We start from the raw sequence: 19424 nt of genomic DNA on the forward strand, positions 1-19424 counted from the left end.
AAATAAACTACAGAATCCATATTCATTATAAAGAAATATGCCACCCAACTCAACAGTGTGGCTCATTTGTACTTTTACTGTTTTTGTAAGCCGAATACACAAACCTATCCAGAATTGAACTATAATTTTATCAAGGACTTATTTTCATGCTGTTACATAAGGGAAAGTAAATTTTTTCATCTTCCTGCCAAATTTGGCCACTCATTGTATTTTGTGCGTTAATGTAGCAATAACAAAGGCTTCACGGTGCTGACACAAAGTACATATACCATTGTCTAGTTAAGGAGCAGCAAGGCCATTTTGCTGATGATAAGTTTTTAGGACATTAAGAAGAATAACAAATAAGTGACTAGACTGATCAAGAAAAATAAATAAGGAAGGAATAAAATTCAGCACTTACACTGAACATTTAGTACGTAGGGGATGCGGAACTCTGTTTGCAGGGCTGGGTGGCGTACCACACAGGTGAGTGTCTTCCCCTGGGCGTAGCTCTGTGGCGGCCACATGTAGCGCACATGTACAGTGGTGGTGCTATTGGGTTCATCGTGACTTTCCTTCTCACTTCGCCCATATAGCTCTGTCTCCCAAAAAACCTCAGCAGCAGGAAGGCCACGCTCTGCTATGCAAGTGGCCACTAGTGACTCATTCCCACCATCCAGCAGCGCTGTGGGGCCGGCGGACACATAGACTTTGGGCTCCACTGTGAAGAGGAGAGTGAAGGGCAGAAGAAGAAGAAGGACGTGACAGAATGGAGAAAAGATTGCAAAACGATTATTGATTTTTTTGTTTTGTGTGTATATTAATAAATAATGTCCACTGTGAAGTAAATGGACAGGAAGAAGTAGCCATAGTATACTAAACAGCACAGACTGACCTCTACCATTTCACATTTATGCATTAAAAATTGATGAGCGACGCTATTCAGTCATATGGAGGCATTTCAGTGGAGACAAAGCTGTCTGGTGTCAAGCATATAATATGCTTGCGAAAGGATACTGCACAGCAGTAGCATTTTCTCTTTCATCCATATAATTCTAACAAAGCATATCAACATGCAAAATAGCCATATATCTATGGGGAAAAAACATAAAAATAATATTTCAGAATCTGAGGCCAGTGAAAATCACACTGCAGTGTTTATGTTTGACTTTGTTGTACTGGAATAGGAGGAAGTAAGCATTGTAAGCTTTAGAGCTGGGGTAATGTTTCACTGGCTTCCTGAGAATAACCGGAGGTTTGGACATAATAGGGGTTTTCTCAACTGAGCAGCAAAACAGATCCATGCAAGGAAGACATGGCCAGAATGATTCAACCTTCTACCTGTTGAAAAAAGCAATTTAACAGTTTATCTAGTATTGCAAAGGAAAAACATGTGGGGCCCTGTGTAATAATCCCAGCATCAGAAATATGGGAATGTTCTATAAGACAAAGACAGTCCAAATACAAAACAGAGTACTAAGGAACACTGAGGGAAAGTCAAAATGAGGAAGTAGTGAAGTAAACTTGTTACACAGATTCTATTTTTATGTGCCATCACGACAGAAATTCATCTCTTTATTTCATTTCTGCTAAGTGCGCCCCCCCCCCCCCCCCCATCTCTGTCCCCCTGTTCCGCTTTCTGAAAGGGTGACAGTTTTAAAGATGGCACATGGGTGCATGCACCTGCCCAATCTGCAAGACAAGACCATCACCTTTAGGATATCTGCCACCCCTCTCCAACAAGACTGAGTAGGAGGTCCAGCAACAACGTCAAATACTCCTTATACCCCCTTTTTCCAAAAATAACCTGCCGTCTCTCATACCCAGTGTAGGGGTGGGTATGCTCTTCTCAGTCATCCACCTCATATTCTTCACTCACTACTCTCTCCCCACCTCACAGGCCTTTGACTATAAACAGTAGTTGCTCTATGCTAGGAGGCGAGTTGGCTGAACCTTCAGAATAACTAAATCAGAGAGACGTGTTAATTTGGAGTTGCTGTCAGGAAGGTGGGGGGGGGACTTTGGATAAGTGCATATGCTTTAGAGGAAAGAGTAATGATTTTCCTTCTGCAAACTGGCTACATTGGCCCTTTCTTGCCCACATATCCACACCCAACACTGACGTCAGAGTGGGAGCCCCAATGCAGGAGGGATTTAGCTTGTTCAATGGCTCCTTATAACTAGGAGGTCCAACAACAAATGCCTCCATATTTTTAATGTAAGATCTAACATCAAAACATAAACTGACTGGCATTAAATTCTGGAGCAGACTATTCTGTGATGCAAAAGGTAAAAATGCTAAGCAGGTAAGCTTAATGAAATTATGTGCAAGTAAGCTCCTGGCAGGGCCTGACTGAGCTCAGAGAGCAAGACAATATATGGGTTGTATTTGTATAGCTTTATGACTCACACCACATAGACACTCTGGGGCATGCAGCATTATTTGAGTGAAAGGAGAAATGAAACATTTTTTACTCAAGAGAATCTGTGACACTTTTTGTGATTTTTGCTTTCATCGGTAAGAAACTTTTCTTTTTATTTCTTACAGCCTCTGTAGTTAAAGATTTTAAGCATGAGTCCTTATCAGTGCAATCTTGCTAACATGATGTGTCTGTATGTTTTGTTTTTTGAGAAAGTCAATTGTCGCTTACTAGATTTCCCATAGACCTGTCAGTAGTTTAAAACAAAGGGTCATTCTAAGCTATTCCCCATATACATATGTTTTTTCCTCCTCTGGTTCCTTCCTCTTACTTACTGGTGGAGACTTCTGGCTCATGCACTAAAGCATTTAAAGACCAATTCAGCAGGAACTGGTCCTTAAATGCCTGAGACAAAAAACAGAGTGAGAGCACTAAGCCAGTACAAATACTGTGTGCTGAGTGATACTGAATGAATGCAAGAAAGCGAGTTTTGTAATAAAAGTGTGACTTTTGAAATTAAGTCAATCTCCACTGCACCTGTTAATCATGATGATGTGTGTCCTGACTTTGGTTTATTATTCGTGGATTAGAGCCTGTTATTTATTTATTTTTTCTTTTGCTTTACTTCATTTCATTTGAGAGGAATGAAAATGAAGTGAAGTGCTCTCACAAATCTCAGGGTATGAACCCAAGTCAAAACTGAGAAATGAGGACCAATCTATTACACACTGTATAACCATTCTTCTGTCATCATATCAATATGTGATACTTTTTTGTTGCTCAGATGCAGTTGTTGGGCAATGGCCATTTTGTTCCAACATGAAGAATCTTGTGAAAAAGGTACAAATTAACTCAAACCAAGGCAGAAATGGAGAAGCTACTCTTCATCGCTGTACTGGAAATGTCCCACTTCGGATGAACACATTTTTACGTGACACATATCAAATTGCAGAGAACACATATTTATAATCATAATCATAATCACATCCTAATTACATCTGAATTGTTAAGCAGAATTTAACATGACTTTGTGTATGCCTGAATCACTGCTTAGAGAAGACAGAAAGGTGTAATTGAACTCCCCGAGGTCCTAGATGTGGTGGCTGTCACAGCAACACTGAATGTGTCATTCAAGTCTCCTTTGGTCTCTACTGGGAGACAAGAATCTAGTGCCTATAGTGCAATCTCCCACTCTCAGCTCTGCCTGAGCGCAATCCAAGCACCCCTTTAAGTATGAAACATATGCTAAGCACAAACAAAGTTCAACGTTCACAGTCCTCGTTCCCAACAAAAATGGCAATTGTGCTTTATGCTTGACATACAGCCTAAAGCACAAATATCAGTAAGAACAGAATGAACCAGTAAAAAGGAGATAGAAAACAGAAAAGATTTATATAGTAAATAAGTCTAAACCGCAGACGACTAGGTTTGTCATCTAGATCTTTGCTGTCTGTGAGAGCTTTACAAATGCCAATTACTCAGTCTGAGGTATGATTTCATAATTAGTGACAAAGGGTAAAGAGGGCAGAACTAACAAGAAAGCTCTATGGGAAATGGCTGCACACTGATGTTTTAAGACCCATGCTACATATGAAACATTTTCATCTAGCTTGGTTACATGCAACTTTATGTCATGAGAGCTGCTCTGCATCACACCCTGCAATTAACTTCTTGTTGCATGCAACTACGTTGTATCAACTTGGTATGAACTTTCTGCATTCTGTTTACATGTTCACTACTCGAAGAGAGACTGCTTGTATTCAAAGCGTTCATAGATACTACGTGTGTCTTTCATGTAGTTTGTAAGTGGCCTCAGGCCTGATCTATGGAAACTCAGTTAAAGAACATTTCTAAAAACTAGTAATAATACTGCTGTGGATTTATACATGACATTGCACTTTTTTTACAGCAAGTGACACTGCAGGGATTGAGATGAGGGGGACCACATGACAGCAGCCTCTGCAGTAGATTCCTGCAAGGATTTAAATCTGCATGGCATGTGTCCAGGTAGTTATTTTAAAAGGTTAGGTGGATACAAGCAGGAGTTAATTCCTAAAGGGCAAATATTTAGTGATCAACTAAACTTTGCTTGATCACAACAAAGAGAATAGTTTGAGAAAACACATTAAAAAGTGTAGATGAAAGAGAGCTGTTACTTTACCTAATACATTGACAACGGTAGATGCTTGCGTATTGCCCAGTGGAAAAGTTGCCACTTTGCACGTGTACGACCCAATATCTGCAAAGCCAACTTCTTTAAGGGTGATGGTGGCATCTTGTATTGAAGGGGAAACAAATGAGACGCGCTGGGCATATTCTTGAGAGAATGAGGTTCCATACTTGGGGTTGAACACTGCCAAGGTAACAGTGCCTGAAGGAAGACGACGTTCCCAGGAGATCTGTGTGAGGCTAAGGTTGGAGCCCACCTCTATCCTGCAGCCCAGTGTGATGTTTTTCCCCAGCACTGCATTCACTTCGCTAGGAACATGCACGTGGTTACTGCTCACACCTGCTGAGAGAAGAGGATGTTTCAGATAAGATTCAGACACACAGCAAGGCATTATTTTTGCATGTGTAATCAAAATTGAAAACTTAGATTTTTCATAATGGCATCACTTGATTGAATCAAGAGATTACAGTTTTTCCTCTATGGTGTCTAGGAGTTGTACCTGAATTGAAATCTAGATTGAATTTGTCACAGTTAGCTTCTCCTTGTCCAATGCAGTAAGACAGAGTGTATGCTCCCCCAGACAACATTAGAATTCAAAGTGCAGGAGATGAGATATGCAAATTCAGGGAGTGAATGGGGAAAAATTGCTGCTTCTCCTCAGTACTGATCAGTGTTAACATTGGGAAAATGGGACATTAGCATTTATTGACACAGCATACTGCATCTTACTGCACTAGGCGCAACTCACCATCTCTAGTATGTGAGATTAGAAGAAAATTAAAAGTTGAGACTGCCTGAGCATGTGCTGCCGCCAATTGTGTCTTCTAGTGTCTATAATACACAACGGGCCAACAATATTACAATTCACTCATTCTCCTCGCCTTTTATTAGTAGCAATTGTCCTCCCGCACTAACAGCCACCATTTGTTTCAGGCCTGCTTATTCTGGGGTTGAAAAAAAAAAAAGACACCAGACTTCATATGGGTTACTCTGAGTGCTCTGGTTTCCATCTTAATAGGATACACACTTGCACCGCAGGACAGTCACATTGTCCCTCTTGTCAATTATCAAAGCACATTTTAAGCAGGGAAGAAAAAAAAAAGCTCTGGAAGGAGATGAAATAAAGGAAGCAATTTAATGGTTTTACCACCTCTTTTCACAAGGCTCTTAACTTGACTTGAAGTGCACCACATTTTCTTTTGTTTGTTTTTTGTTAATTTAGACTAGTACAACATGTAAATGTTTGTTTTTAACATGAATGGTGATTTGGAATGCATTGAGGATTTGTAACTCAAGACAAGATAAGCTTAAAGGAATTTTAATTCAAAAGACAATAAAATGCTGAGGGCAGTGGCATGAGTGTCATCTCTGTCACAGTTGACAGACATGCTAGTGGGGGAAAAAAAAAACAAAAAAACAAAACAACAAACAGCTGCCTCAGAGGGAATTAATGTATCTTAACTTTCAACAAATCCTAAATTAAAGGTCATGATTTCTGCTTTAGATATAAAGAGTCCATCATAGCCTCCATCCTAGTTTTTTTGCAAGCATAATCAGAGAAAAGCGTCATTGATAGAAAAACACTAATTTTTAAGAGGCTGTAGAGAGATTTACAACAGTGGTCAACACAGAATTGTCGAGCAGATCCACATTAAACCCAGTAAAAATATTTATTTTATGGATGAAATATAAAAAGGTGATTTCATTCAAAATATTTAAAACAGTAAATCTATGTTTTCTCGACAAGGTTGCAGTCAGAGTAAGCTATATTTGGGAGCCATAAATTTCCACTTTGTACATAGTCTCGGATGTGTATGGAGTAAAGCTTATAAAAGTGGCCCACTGGCTGGTATTTTGAGTCTTTGGCATGAATGTGAGTGGTAAGCCACAGCAATGCTATCTTGGTTTGTGAGGAATATAGCCAGGGAGGCTGAGGCTCCCCGTGCTCCATTACGTCCCCTGTAATTTTAGTGATTACACACTCACACACACACACACACACACACACACACACACACAGAAGGAGAGTTTCTATCTTCCAAAATAAGTAATACGTGTGTTACTATGTGTGTAAGAGTGAGAGTCAGTGTTTGAATGGCTGCTGAATCTTAAATGTATGTTGCATTGTGTTGTGGAGTTTCATGTTCATGCTTTGCTGTTTGTTTTTTTCTTTGCTGACCCACATTTTCAAAATATTTTCCTTGTGTTTTTTGTGTTACTGTGAAAACTAATCAAGCCCAGTTCTACACTGTATTAAGGCCTTTAAACTATTAACCTCAAGTACTTAATTCAGACTGCCTTATTTGTCATCCACTTCAAAAGACACTTGGGAAAATCAATTTGAGTTAATATTCAATTTCTTCAGAATAATTTGCAGATCTATTTACCTCTCTATCCCACCTTTGACTCATGACCTGGTTTAAAATGAGCTTGTACTGCTATATTGTGCTTTACACTGCATGTGTTACCCTGTGTTCTCATTGCGTCTGCCAGACTCCTTTGGGTGCACTGGTGTGGGGGAGAATCAGGGTCAGAGCCCTGTGGCTTTTGCATTCCCACTCCACAGTCATCTGAGCTAAGATGGCAGCTGTTTGTTGCCACCTTACTGGTGCGACATTGGCCATTTTGCTTGACACAATCTAATGAAAATCACACTGCAGTGATAAAACCTCAACATCTACATGTCATGATGTAGATATGTAGGTGAGATCGATATTTATAAATATCTGTAATTGGGACGAGAGTAGCAAACAGAAAAAATCCTATACCACCAGTTGTCTTAGTAGTAAACTAAGACACATGGCATGCATGACATTGTGTGGATATATGCAGACACGTGTCTCAGACAAGGCTTCTGCCTAACATGCTCCACATACTGCAGCTACCTGACACGACAGTCCAACTGCTACTGTATGTAGTTTGTCTATCAGAGTGTGTCAGCTTTCAGGGCTGTCAAAGCACACAAAGAAACTAGACTCCATCCATACTATGTTCTGTTTGTTTTACAGTAAGCATTTGGGAGTAAGTAAGGAAGGAGGGAGAGAAAGGGGGAATGTGTTTAAAGAGGACTCCACCCTTGCCATTAAGGGAGGAGAGACAGATGGCCTCTGCATGGGATACCTACAGCCAGGAGGAGAGTGGGGAAACTTGGCACTGCTGAGTGCAACCATGAACAACACAGCCAGGCCTTGCAAACTAGAGCACCGTGAAATATTATCTAAAATACTGCAGGCAAATGAAATGTAAGCAGAGCGTTAAACAAAGCTGTCACGCTGTTTCATCAAGGAAACAGGCATACTGCTGTAGAACTGAGGCACGGCTTAGGACTGTCACTGGTTTCATTGCTGGTTATCCATCTTTTTAAGTAAACAAATAAGGTTTGGAGTTTTCAAAGGATGAATAAGAAAAACATTTTGTTCAACCTCGTGCAGTGTCACTGTTTTTATGCTTTGTAATCATTTTGTTCACTCTAAATGTGACAGTCTGCCTCAGAAGCAGGAAAAATCCTGGCCGGCCAAACTTAATCTGACCGCAGAGAAATAGGCTGCACTTTTGCCCCTTTTTCCTTGAGAAACCCAAGGAAAGAATGAACTCATGGGAAGGACATGCTTGCTCTTTGAAGAAAAGCTTCATATTTGTTTCCTTCTCTCCTGACATCACTAATTGTGACAAGCTGCTCAAAAGACTAAATTTTAAATCAGAACCTTCCTCTTTGCCTGGCAACTGGCTCAAACATTCCACGTCAGCCACTTGATGAGCCAAAATCTCCACCTACCCAGACCTGACCCTGCTCCAGCTCTGACCTCCCCAGAGCAGGCTGTCTCCTGGCCAGAGAGAAACTTGCAATGAAGCTTACAGTGCACGTCAGGTCTGTGTGAGACAAGAGTTATCCAAGGCCAGAAACATTCAAAAGCTGCAACAAAATAGACAATATGTCATGTTCATGTAGACAAACTCCATGCATAGATTATCATGTCAAACAGCACTCATGAGGGACTGATCTGAAGACCTCACAGGAGAGGAATGCAGACATGAGATCTGTGCAGCAGGGATTGTGGTTTAAGACTAAAGCAAAAGGAAGCTGAGTTGAGTGGAGAATGAATAAGGACACAAAACAGTTACTGTGAAGCAGCACAGAGACTTAAACAGTAGTGGCCAGAAAGGAAGACATAGAACTGGGATGGGTCAATAATTTTACCAACTCATATTAGTACATGACAGGAAAAGACAGTTTGGCAGAGCAGTTCAGACTATAATGTTTGATGTGGAAGCAGGTCAACTACTGATAAAAACATGCGCAGGATGAAAAAATAAAGATGAAACGGTCAAGTCGTGCAGACCTAATAGTGTTTGCATTTATAGCTATTTTATCTCTGTAAGCTGACAGTTCACATCAGTAGCAGGACCCTGCTTAGGTCTATAGGACAATTCCAGTATTGTAATGATGACTTTATTCTGTGCTTTTAGCCATTATTCTCACAATAGGAACGAAATTCAAGATCAGACCATTAAAACCTTAACAGTTTATTCTACTATTCTTTTGGGTGAAAAGCTGAAATTTTGCATTTAGCATTACATGTCATGTATGTCATAATTTCTTATTAGACTATAAACCTCTGGACACGTACGAGTACAGCAGGTGTGGTACATCACAGTCAATAAGTTAGTCTTTTAACTAGTTTCCTTATTTCATTGTATTCCAACTCTATGTTTGGTTAACCTGGGGCTTTGTTCAAAACTTATGGAATCATTTCATATCTATTGTTTTTACCCCACAGAACATGTCTTTAGCAATGTTGCTGTGCTCTCAGGTGTAAGTAGTTGCTATGATCACTATGCTCATATCATATCCAAAGGAACTGCTGTAAATTTTAAGAGTGCCGATAAACCACAATCTGGTATGTTGTAAAGAGAAATTTAAGGGCAGTCAAATACAAAATTTTAATATTTATATTCAAAAGTACGATATGTATGAATGTGTAGGTTGCATTTTTTGCCAAGTGTGCTTGAATATAATTAAGCCAAACTCTAGTGGTAATAGATAACAATGTAACCTCAGTTACCTTTACCGTTACATTCTGGCCAATGTCTGTTATTCTCCTTTCTGAGATGTTAGCAGGAAACCTGGGATTCACCAAACCTAACATTGGTCTCCACCTGCTTGTGGTAATTTTCAAATGTGCGTAGGCGGTGAGTGCAGGTTGAGTGGCAGTGTTTCATGCAATTTAATGAGCATAGTAATTTATACTCCTTTCAGGTCTTAGTCTACAATAAGTCAATGGCAACATTAGTGGGTTATTAAACTTCCATCTGATTATTAAGGTCACGTTACCAAAATGTTCATTAGCAAGCATTTGAAAACTGCATTGGCAAGCAGCACCCATATGAATCCCTGCATATGGATTGATGTGTGACGATGAGAATATGTCATAAAAAAAATTCAACCCCTTCTAGTAAACAAAGGAAAAATATATTACAAAGATGTAAATGGAAGAAACCCAAAAGAGCAATCCCCATTCCTTGAGTGTTGTCAAAGCTACTGAGGAGATGGCATTGGAAAATGAACAAAATTTATAACTGTTGGGAATTTGAAATACCATTTGGGAATTTTACTCATTACTCCTTTTTTAATTTTTGGCTAATCTGTGATTTGACGATGCATATTCAGTGAATTAATTAGGCAATGTAGCCATTTTTTTCAGTATTGTTACTAAACAGGTGGCCAATGTAAAAAAACAAACAAAACTAAACAATAAATAAATAAATAAATAAATAAAATAAAGTCACACAGTACTCATATTGTTATAGCACAGGCCCTGAACATTTGCTTTACTTTTGTGAAGCCCATAACTCTGTCTCAATCAGTGACAGGATAGATTAAGTGGTGAATTGTTTTACAATGTGTCTTTATCGAATGGAATATTTATGCAGTGTGAAGAAAACACTGGTTCCTACACCAGCCCTATTCTACCCCCTTACTTCCTAGCATTGTATCCCATGAGGGTGTGAGGCTTTTTTAGTGCTAATTCATGGTGCATACAAACATGGGCTGACTGGTCTTTGAAAAGGGGCAGACGGACCCTCTTTCACATGTCACCGTCCGCTTCAGAACCTTTTTATTTTTGCTCCCCCATTGCATTGTGGACTTCTGTGCCCTTCTCATCTGAGTCACATTTGATTAAAGATCAGAGTTTAAAAGAAAAAGATCAATACTGTTGACACACAGTGTGTCAGGATAGGTTGCAACCTCTAATCAGAGTCAACTATAGCTGTGCTGTAGGACTTGCGAAGGACAATGTCTGCCACTGTGTACAAAGTCAACACAAACATTCCTACAGCATCCTGCCTTATTGTGTGGGATTTGTTATTGGTTGTTGGTTGTTGTGGGGTTGTGAGGTATTTCAGTATGTGTGCACAATGCCAATGGCGATGGGCAGCAATTTTTATTTTCCTAGTGTTTAACAAAATTTTCTATATGTGCTATAAATGTACTACATTTTAACTTAAAATAAAAACCTGCAAAAGCCACAGATACACAAGGAAAGTTATTTTTTAATCTGATGTACGAACCAGTAAAGTCTTTTTCAAGATTTTTTTCCCCAAGTGAGGGACTTAAACAGGAACCTTAATTAGAAGTATATGGCATCCCTGACACATAGATGCCAATAGAGACTGCCCCATCTTCACTGACAAGTAGTGTTTCAGAGGGCAAAAAATGTTGCTCATGTAAAAGCCTGCTACCTCACAAAGTGCATTTTTACTGTTCCTGTCCTAAACAGCTGCCTGTTTACCATTATAACATTAGCATCATAAATTATATATATTTTTAAACATTTACTATACACAAGATTTATCCAGACGGCAAAGACGAGTGATGTGTCTTAACTTTCAGAAAAAGTGTTCTGTAGTTAGCCTAAAAATGGATTAACTGATTTAACTCAGTAACACACCATCTGCAAAAACCAACAAGAACATCTTAGAGAGACCAACCAATCATAACTGGAAGCCCAGTCCTCCATTAGCTTATTAATGTGAGGAAAGATTAACTGTAAATTGGTCTCATATTCAAAATTGGCATTTGTTAACTTTGCCTCATTGCTGTTGTATACTTCTTACATCATCATGTTCGACACATGTGCACCTCACTGGCTGAAAAGAAGAGCTGTATCCCTTACAGCAGTCTCTTTAGGAACAACTGTATAACCAGCAGTGAAGTAAACCCCTGATGATAAAAACCAAACTCAATTTTTGTTAATGACATTAATTTCTGACATGACAGAAACAGATCAGACACTTGTTGGGTTGTACTGTTGGACGTGGAATTTTGCAAAGAAGCGAGAATGAGCTCTGTTCTAATCACAGACTCCACCGCCCTTGACTGGGTTTTAATGGGCTACTGCAGTTTCATTAGGCCAATCTAACATAATAGAAACACAGTTTCCCACATGCCACAGAGACCCTAAAGGGAATTATACTGTTTTTCTTTAAAATTATTCCCATCATTGTCTAATTTTAGATTTCTTGTATGACGCCCATTTCTGCCAAAAACCAGCAACAAAGTTTTTTTTAAGGGGATCTACATGATGCGAGTGAAAGTCGCATATAGGTTTCACAAACTGGGCTTGTGTTGTCTGCAAATATTTGTACTATCTATTAGTGTAACAAAGAGATATATTTTGCTACTGCTTTTGGACATTACCATAACAATACACTATATATATATATATATAAAAATATATAAAGCCATACTTTGCAGTACAACAAACTGCAGTTAAAATTTTAAACTTCTTTACAGACATTTTAGTAGACACAATTAAATACTGCATACTGCATACCACAAGACTTGTCCAAGACCTGTCCAGGATGTTTAACCTAATCTCAAAATCGTGTTCCAATGAGACCTTGAAGTCATGCCAGATTACAGGCAATCTGCGAGATTTTAAAATATGAATAATTCAAATAAGATATATTCTTTATTAGCGGATGACCTTATTAACCTTTCCAATTTTTTTCTATTTGATTTCCAATCATTGTCAAAGACTAAGCTTTTTTAGAGGGGGCATTAATGAAGGGGGCTGCCTTCAATAATAGACTACTTTCTCTATAACAGCATAGATGTTGATTGAGGAAGCTGCTTTGGACTTTCCTGAGCAGACAAGGAAGCATAGCAGTCCAACATAAACCTGCATCTGTACATTACTGTGTGTATACAGTGGTCAATAAAAACAGTAATTAGTTGGGTCACTGTGGCATTTCACCAGCACTTTCCTGGTCAGACTCAGTTCATTTTCCCGGCACACCCATTCGTCTCAGTACATAGTCTCTCTCACCCTGTTTCTGCAAAGGATTAAAGTGGTACTGACCTAGACTTACCACCCACTTTGAGCAGTGAGAAAAAAAAAAGGGATTTAGGAGGCTAAGTCACTTGTGACACATTGTTTAAAAAAAATCACAGCTGACTTAAATATACCTATTGCAACCTCACTGCAGAACACAAACTACATCTTTCTGACGACACAAAACCCTGAGTAGTGTCTATGATAACATGATACTAATTTACAACATCCACGTGTATTTTTTCTGGGATTTGGTTGCATTATATACGGAGTACTTGGATTTAAAGACATATTTTGATTACACAAACACAGTAGTATCCATTTTTGCTGTCATACAAATACATCCAGTTTGCAGTGCAAGTATGCTTTCAAAATGTAATGTAATCCTTGAATTACATGATATTCCATCAATGCTTTTTGTTCCATAAATAGTACTGTCCCCTTGATTCAAGAAGCCACCACAACAAACAATCATGTTGGCCAAAGGTGTGCAGTACTCTGACACTTCTCCTGTATGACAAAGCAGCTACACTTTTTAAGAAAGACACAATAAATCATCTTCCCTCATTAACAGTAAAACTTAACAAAGCCTTCAGGTGATTTTTTTTTTTTTTTTTTGCTACAGCATAAATTAAGGAGTGCAAACATATTCAGCTTTACAATGTCTGTGAAAATCATCATCACACCTTAAGCATAAGGATGTACAATGGTCATAGGCAAAATAGCAGAGATGACAGAGGAATACAGAATAATTTGGCTGAATGCCAGCAGGGACTCAGTTGTGCAAAGTCCTATTCAAGCTGTTACTGCAACATACCTGCATCAAGGAGCAGGACTGATCAGCTGCTGAGTTGGGGAACAAGGCTTTCTCTCCCTGTCTGTGATGTTATCTGACACATATTGGGAGCAGAGAGTGAGTGCAGAAACCCAAAAAACTGAAGTTCTGATAAAATAATGAAAGCTTGCAATATCTGATTAAATTTGTCATGGGCAAAACATTAAAATGATGAGAGTGTTCCTGTCTGGAAAGTACTAATACCACTACAAGAAACAGTTATGGTCTGCCACTCATGGCAAGTCCATTATTGTAAATAATGCATGCAGCAAACATTTCCTGCTTACTTATGGTTTTGGAAGTCAAGTACTCTCTGTTTTTTTTTGCTTCTTAATTCACTTTCATGGTTTTAGATTATCAATATTTGTTGGTAAGTCTCAACAAAGGTGTCACTTCACAGTTAAGGAGCTGTGGGTGAGCAGAATGAATAGTTCAACTATGAATGACTGACTTTTCTAAAATTGTCCCAATATCTTGAGCCAAATGCCTTTTTCTAATCTAAAGATGCACATGACTTGAGACCAACACGCAGAAGAATTTTGAGCTGGGATATAAAGCCTGCAAAACTGACTTTACAGAGCACAGATGAGGAATCCAAGCAGCAGGTGTGGCAAGAGGATTGGAGGGAAAACAAGATATTCCTCTCATCTGCCACAGTATATTGTACGTCACAATTCTTTGTATACTACCAGATGAGACAACACTACAGATAGTTTACGCTCCACAGTCAACTGCTCAGTATTTGACCAGTGGGTGTTAATAATCTCCCACCTGGGTGGTAGGGGGGGTGTGTCAGTGCATACAACTGACTATGTGCTTATCCCAAACATCATAACCACCCAGCAGCTGAATGAGTGAAACAAATAAGACAGGAGTGGTGAAAGGCCACCACACCTGTTTCCCATAACCCCGACACTCTTCTCCTGGGGGATTCAACTGCTGACTGTGCATATCCTGTGTGTATACCTCTTTAGTATGGACTGTGAAGCCACAGTGTATCCAAGTGACCTGAACCTCAGTCACACACTGTGATCTGCTCTTTCAGGGAAAAACCCTGTCTCCTGAAAACAGCAGGCAAAAAACGGTTCAAAATGTTTCTCTCTGTTCATTCACAGTAGGTAATTAACCATGGAAATATCTGGAAGCCATTTATACAGTGCAGTTTCCTATGACTCAGTGATTGAAACAGCCAATTCCTGTCTATTCAAGATTTATTCAGTAGACAATGCATATCCACAAACACACACTGAAAAAGAGCACTGCTAATATTAGTATTTTTGTGGATATTTCGATTTTCCGTTCAATTTTGAATGGCTAATTATCCAAGGACTGTTGTTCTATTGACTGGGAACGCCCAACATTAGTCTGAGGAGGAAGTAGGCTCAAAATAATTAATTGTGACTGGCTCACAAAACTAGGCAGTGGGGTTAAAGGTTGAAGTTGGCACAAATGTACATTTGCGTCATTTGTGCCCATGGAAAATCTACGTTAGTCTGCCTACAGAAAACAGTCTAAAGCCCATTCATTCATCTGAAATATTTTTAAAAGCTTGGTGATGAAGCTTGCTAGTATTTAGTGTATCACTCCAGCATTATGGGCGTAGGATTGATTAAAAATTAGTTAGAGGGGCCATATTCATGGAAGTGTAGGTACTAAGGTCAGATGCCACAAGAAGTGATTCTGTGATACCAAGTTGATGCCAAAGTACTTATTTTTTCTGCAATATCAAAGGTAACATAGATGCTGTAGGTACAAGATGATTCTTCCAGGACTTTCATAATCAGCATCACATGGTCAACAAGTATAACATTAAACTCAAACTTAAACAGAAGAATGCAGTCACAGTTCAAACTAAAAAGAGCTCGAAAGACAGCAACGTGCAGGAGCAAAAAGAGGTCCACTGCAGCTTATATCGGCAAACCCAGTATGCAAAGGGTGCCACAGGATAAAGCATCTCAAACAGTATCTGAAGTTAATAACTTGTTAACTTTAAATGAACAAAATGTCATAAAAACAATCATGTACTGTTTGTGAATTACTACTACTGATATTTGTTGTAACAAGCAGCCACACAGACATTTTTCATAATGGCCAAAGTTAGCTTTTTTAGGCTAATGTGGTGACACCTATGGTCAATTTAACGTCACCAGTTAACCTATACATGTATGTCTTTGGACGGTGGGAGGAAACTGGAGTACCCCAAGGAAACCCATGCGGACACAGGCAGAAAGGACCCAGGCTGGGAACCAAACCCACGAACGAGAATGTTAATTTAAAAGGTTCTCTCTGTCCACTAATTGTCCAGTCAAGTGATATGAAACTATTGTAAAGGAGCCAAGCCAACTCAGATGATGTAATTACAAGAGAACCTCTGAAACATCAAGAGGATGGGGAAAAGGAAATAAAAAAAAGCAGTATACACATTTGACATTATAAATGGAAAACAACGCTGTGATTAATCAACTAACACAAAATTTTGCACCAACTATTTTGAAAAAAAAAAAGCTATTTTTTTCTAGTGTTCCATTTTTAGTTATAGTAATTTAGGTTAGTAATTATTGTCCAAATAATTCATTTCTCATTGTTATTGGAAAGAGTTGGCTTAATTCAATGAGTGCCATAGACATCGCGGTCTGGGGGTCACAGCCATAAATTCTCTTATAGACCACCAGAGAGCAACTTGCCATTCAGAGCCTCTGACTGTCACATCTGTCGAGGAAGAGGAAGCAAAGGGTGGAGTCAACAGTGACTGGTGACCACAGCCTGCTCCCAGAACCCCACACACAGCCTCCATGTTCCACAATAAAGCAACACACTCATCTGCTGATGGCCTTCCTTCAAAAAGAAAACACTGCATGCATTCAATGTGATTTGGAGGTTTCCGTCTGCTGCTTTACAACTGAGATCTAACATCAAATGAAAGGTTCAGATGGATGCAACAGCTGTGACCCACAGATGTGCATCAAAATGCTGAAAGTTACTTAAAAGCCTTTCCTTGCAAATACTTTCAATAGCACATAACTATCAAATCTGTTAACATAATTAGTCTGCATATCAGAAGTCTTGCTTTTAATGTGACAACTCATGAATAACCAACCATCACTTGAAGAGTGAAAAATGAGATTAAAATATCAAGAAAACCAAGTAACATTTATTATGACTGCAGGTTTATTTAGCGTGATAAAATATTACAATAAGTTGATATGTAACGGTACCTCTAAAGCTAGAATCCAAATTCCCATTAAGCATTAAGTGTTCCAACCACCGGACTGCTCTCTACAGGGTCCTAAAAATGATGCCATGTCCTGATCTGTCCGATGCCTTATGGTGGAAAAGCTGAAGCTGTAATTAACATTAAATTTTCAATGACAAACCTACTTGTGGCTGCACCTGTCATTTATTAGCCAATGAAACACATTAACCTCAAAGTGGGACCAAATCTGTGCAGTGAGTGTGCTGCTTTTTCAAATCTATTTCTGTTATGAGTCTGTAATTTTGGTAGCTCTATTACGACATTATTTATTTAGATTGTGATTTCTGCGGCTCCAAGAAAAGAAACCACAAAACTACGGTCTTCAATTACAGACCTCACAGCCTGGGGCTACGCCTCGGATGAATCCCCTCCTCAAAACCCCATCAACACTATAGGGAATCTGATAATGGCACAGTCAAGCTAAGCTAAGCTAAAACATACAAAAGTATGTCTAAGCCACGTGGGCTCAAACCATATTTTTTGAAAGTCGAGAAACATGCATATAAAACATGCATGTTTCTCCTCCAAATACAACAACCACAACATAACTGGCTAGTTTGTCCTCTGTGCTAATGATGAGTTAATCTGACTTTCATGGTGACAAGCTGGAAAAAAACTGCATAACACAACACCAGGTAGCACATGTGTTAAGGTTCATCAGCTTGGTTTGCAGCAATGGGTTGTTTATCAGTTCCTTATGTTGATTTATGAACATGTTCTTTGTGGTTATAGACAGAAAAGGCATGGTAAGGAGAAGACTTTAAAAATATGTGAAGTGAATGTGTGCACAATGATACCCTAACCCTAGTTGCAGTAGCTGGGGCTGGGTATTGTTAAAAAATGTTCAACATTGGTATTGATACCAAAACTGATACCTTGACTTGGATACTGGTTCCAAAACTGTAGTTTTTTTCAATGCCATTTTTATGAAACCCATTTTACCAAGAGGGTATTACACTATGGTAAGAAAATTAAGTTACATTTTTCAACTCCTTGGCTTCTTTACATAATATTAATGAATTAAATTTGAAATAAACTGAACCAGAACTGGCTGTTCTCAGATTACCTCCTGAGCCACTGCAGCTTCAACAAAATATAGGAGCACAAAGAACAAAATGTAAACAGCACAATAAATCTGTGCAAATAATTTTCAATGTAAACCTGAACACATGCAAGTCAGTATGCAAAGCCTACTGCTGCATACTTGAAACCTTTACCTCAGTCAGCAGTTTTTCCAAAAAGCAACAGGTCTGCTTTTTCAGGTAACAGCTTCCTGGCTGTGTCCCTAGCAGTAAAACATGTACACTCTGTGAGAGTGTGGATGATGCTTGTCCACATAGATATCAGAACAAAGAGACACAGAGATGCTTTTACTCTTACTCCATGCACTGTCACGTGCTTCATTAGCTTTGACTTGTTTCTGGTCTTGGCACTAATTACCTTGTCACAAATACTGCATTGTACGCTGTTCGTGCTGAACTTGATGAAATGTGACCACACCTTAGACCGTTTCACCATCTTTTAAAGTTGTACCTATCGTGAATGCGACACAGAGTAGCTATGCTGCAGCCTCTCAAAACACAACAATACATATGCACTGCAAGCCCCATCTCTGGGCATAACCCAAGGTATAACTTCACATGTTTTTCCTGGATGCTTTGATGAAGCTAATTTCCAGCACTTTTAGAGCTTGGCAGCTCTTGGCTTCAAACATGCTGCAGGCCCCTGCTGCTGATTAGATTAATCTCTTAGGCATCAAAATTTTGTATCAAACACAACACTTTTTTGGATAGTTGATGGTATCAAGGCATTTTGGCTGGTGCCAATAAAATATCAACTTCAAGCACATCACTAGAGTTTGACTGATGCTTTTGCCAGGCAGCCGATATAATTGTGTTGTGTATAAATCTTATCTGACAATTTGTCCACTGATGAGTTACAAGAAATTATAATGCACAAATGCCAAAGATATGATAGAGGTTGTTCACAAAGTATCACCATAATGTAGTCTACACACTTTTAGTCACAATCCATGAAAAATACTTTTAAGTGATTGTTTGTTTATACAAAACATTCTTGCCCACACAGCTGTTAAAGATTGTGATTTAGGTCAATCGGTGACTGTAAATTGTCCGTAGGTCTGAGTGCGAGTGTGAATGGTTGTTTGTCTCTGTCTGTCTATGTATGTTGGTCCTGCGATGGACTGGCGACCTGTCCAGGGTGTACCCAGCCCTCGCCCAATGTGAGCTGGGATTGGCTCCAGTACCTCCTGCGACCCAGAAACAGATAACCAGTTGAAGATGAATGAATGAATGAATGAATGTTATCGGCTGATGCATTGATATTCGTCAACCATGTACCTGTTCGCCAAACTGGCGAAAAAACAGAACAAGTCATGTGTAATGTCATTAGTAAAAACCATCACTATTTA

General features: G+C 39.1%; 1 protein-coding gene across 1 annotated transcript in view; it reads right to left on the reverse strand.

The window, feature by feature from the left end:
- nectin3a (nectin cell adhesion molecule 3a) overlaps positions 1-19424 on the reverse strand; it is a 28576-nt gene that overhangs the window by 7882 nt on the left and 1270 nt on the right. Inside the window, exons 2-3 of the mRNA XM_029518041.1 lie at positions 4561-4911; positions 401-700 (exon numbers count right to left, since the gene is read on the reverse strand). Coding sequence (XP_029373901.1) covers positions 401-700; positions 4561-4911 — 651 coding nt within the window. The remainder of the gene's footprint in view (positions 1-400; positions 701-4560; positions 4912-19424) is intronic.

This window comes from Echeneis naucrates, chromosome 13, assembly GCF_900963305.1.
Source record: "Echeneis naucrates chromosome 13, fEcheNa1.1, whole genome shotgun sequence".
Taxonomy (NCBI): domain Eukaryota; kingdom Metazoa; phylum Chordata; class Actinopteri; order Carangiformes; family Echeneidae; genus Echeneis; species Echeneis naucrates.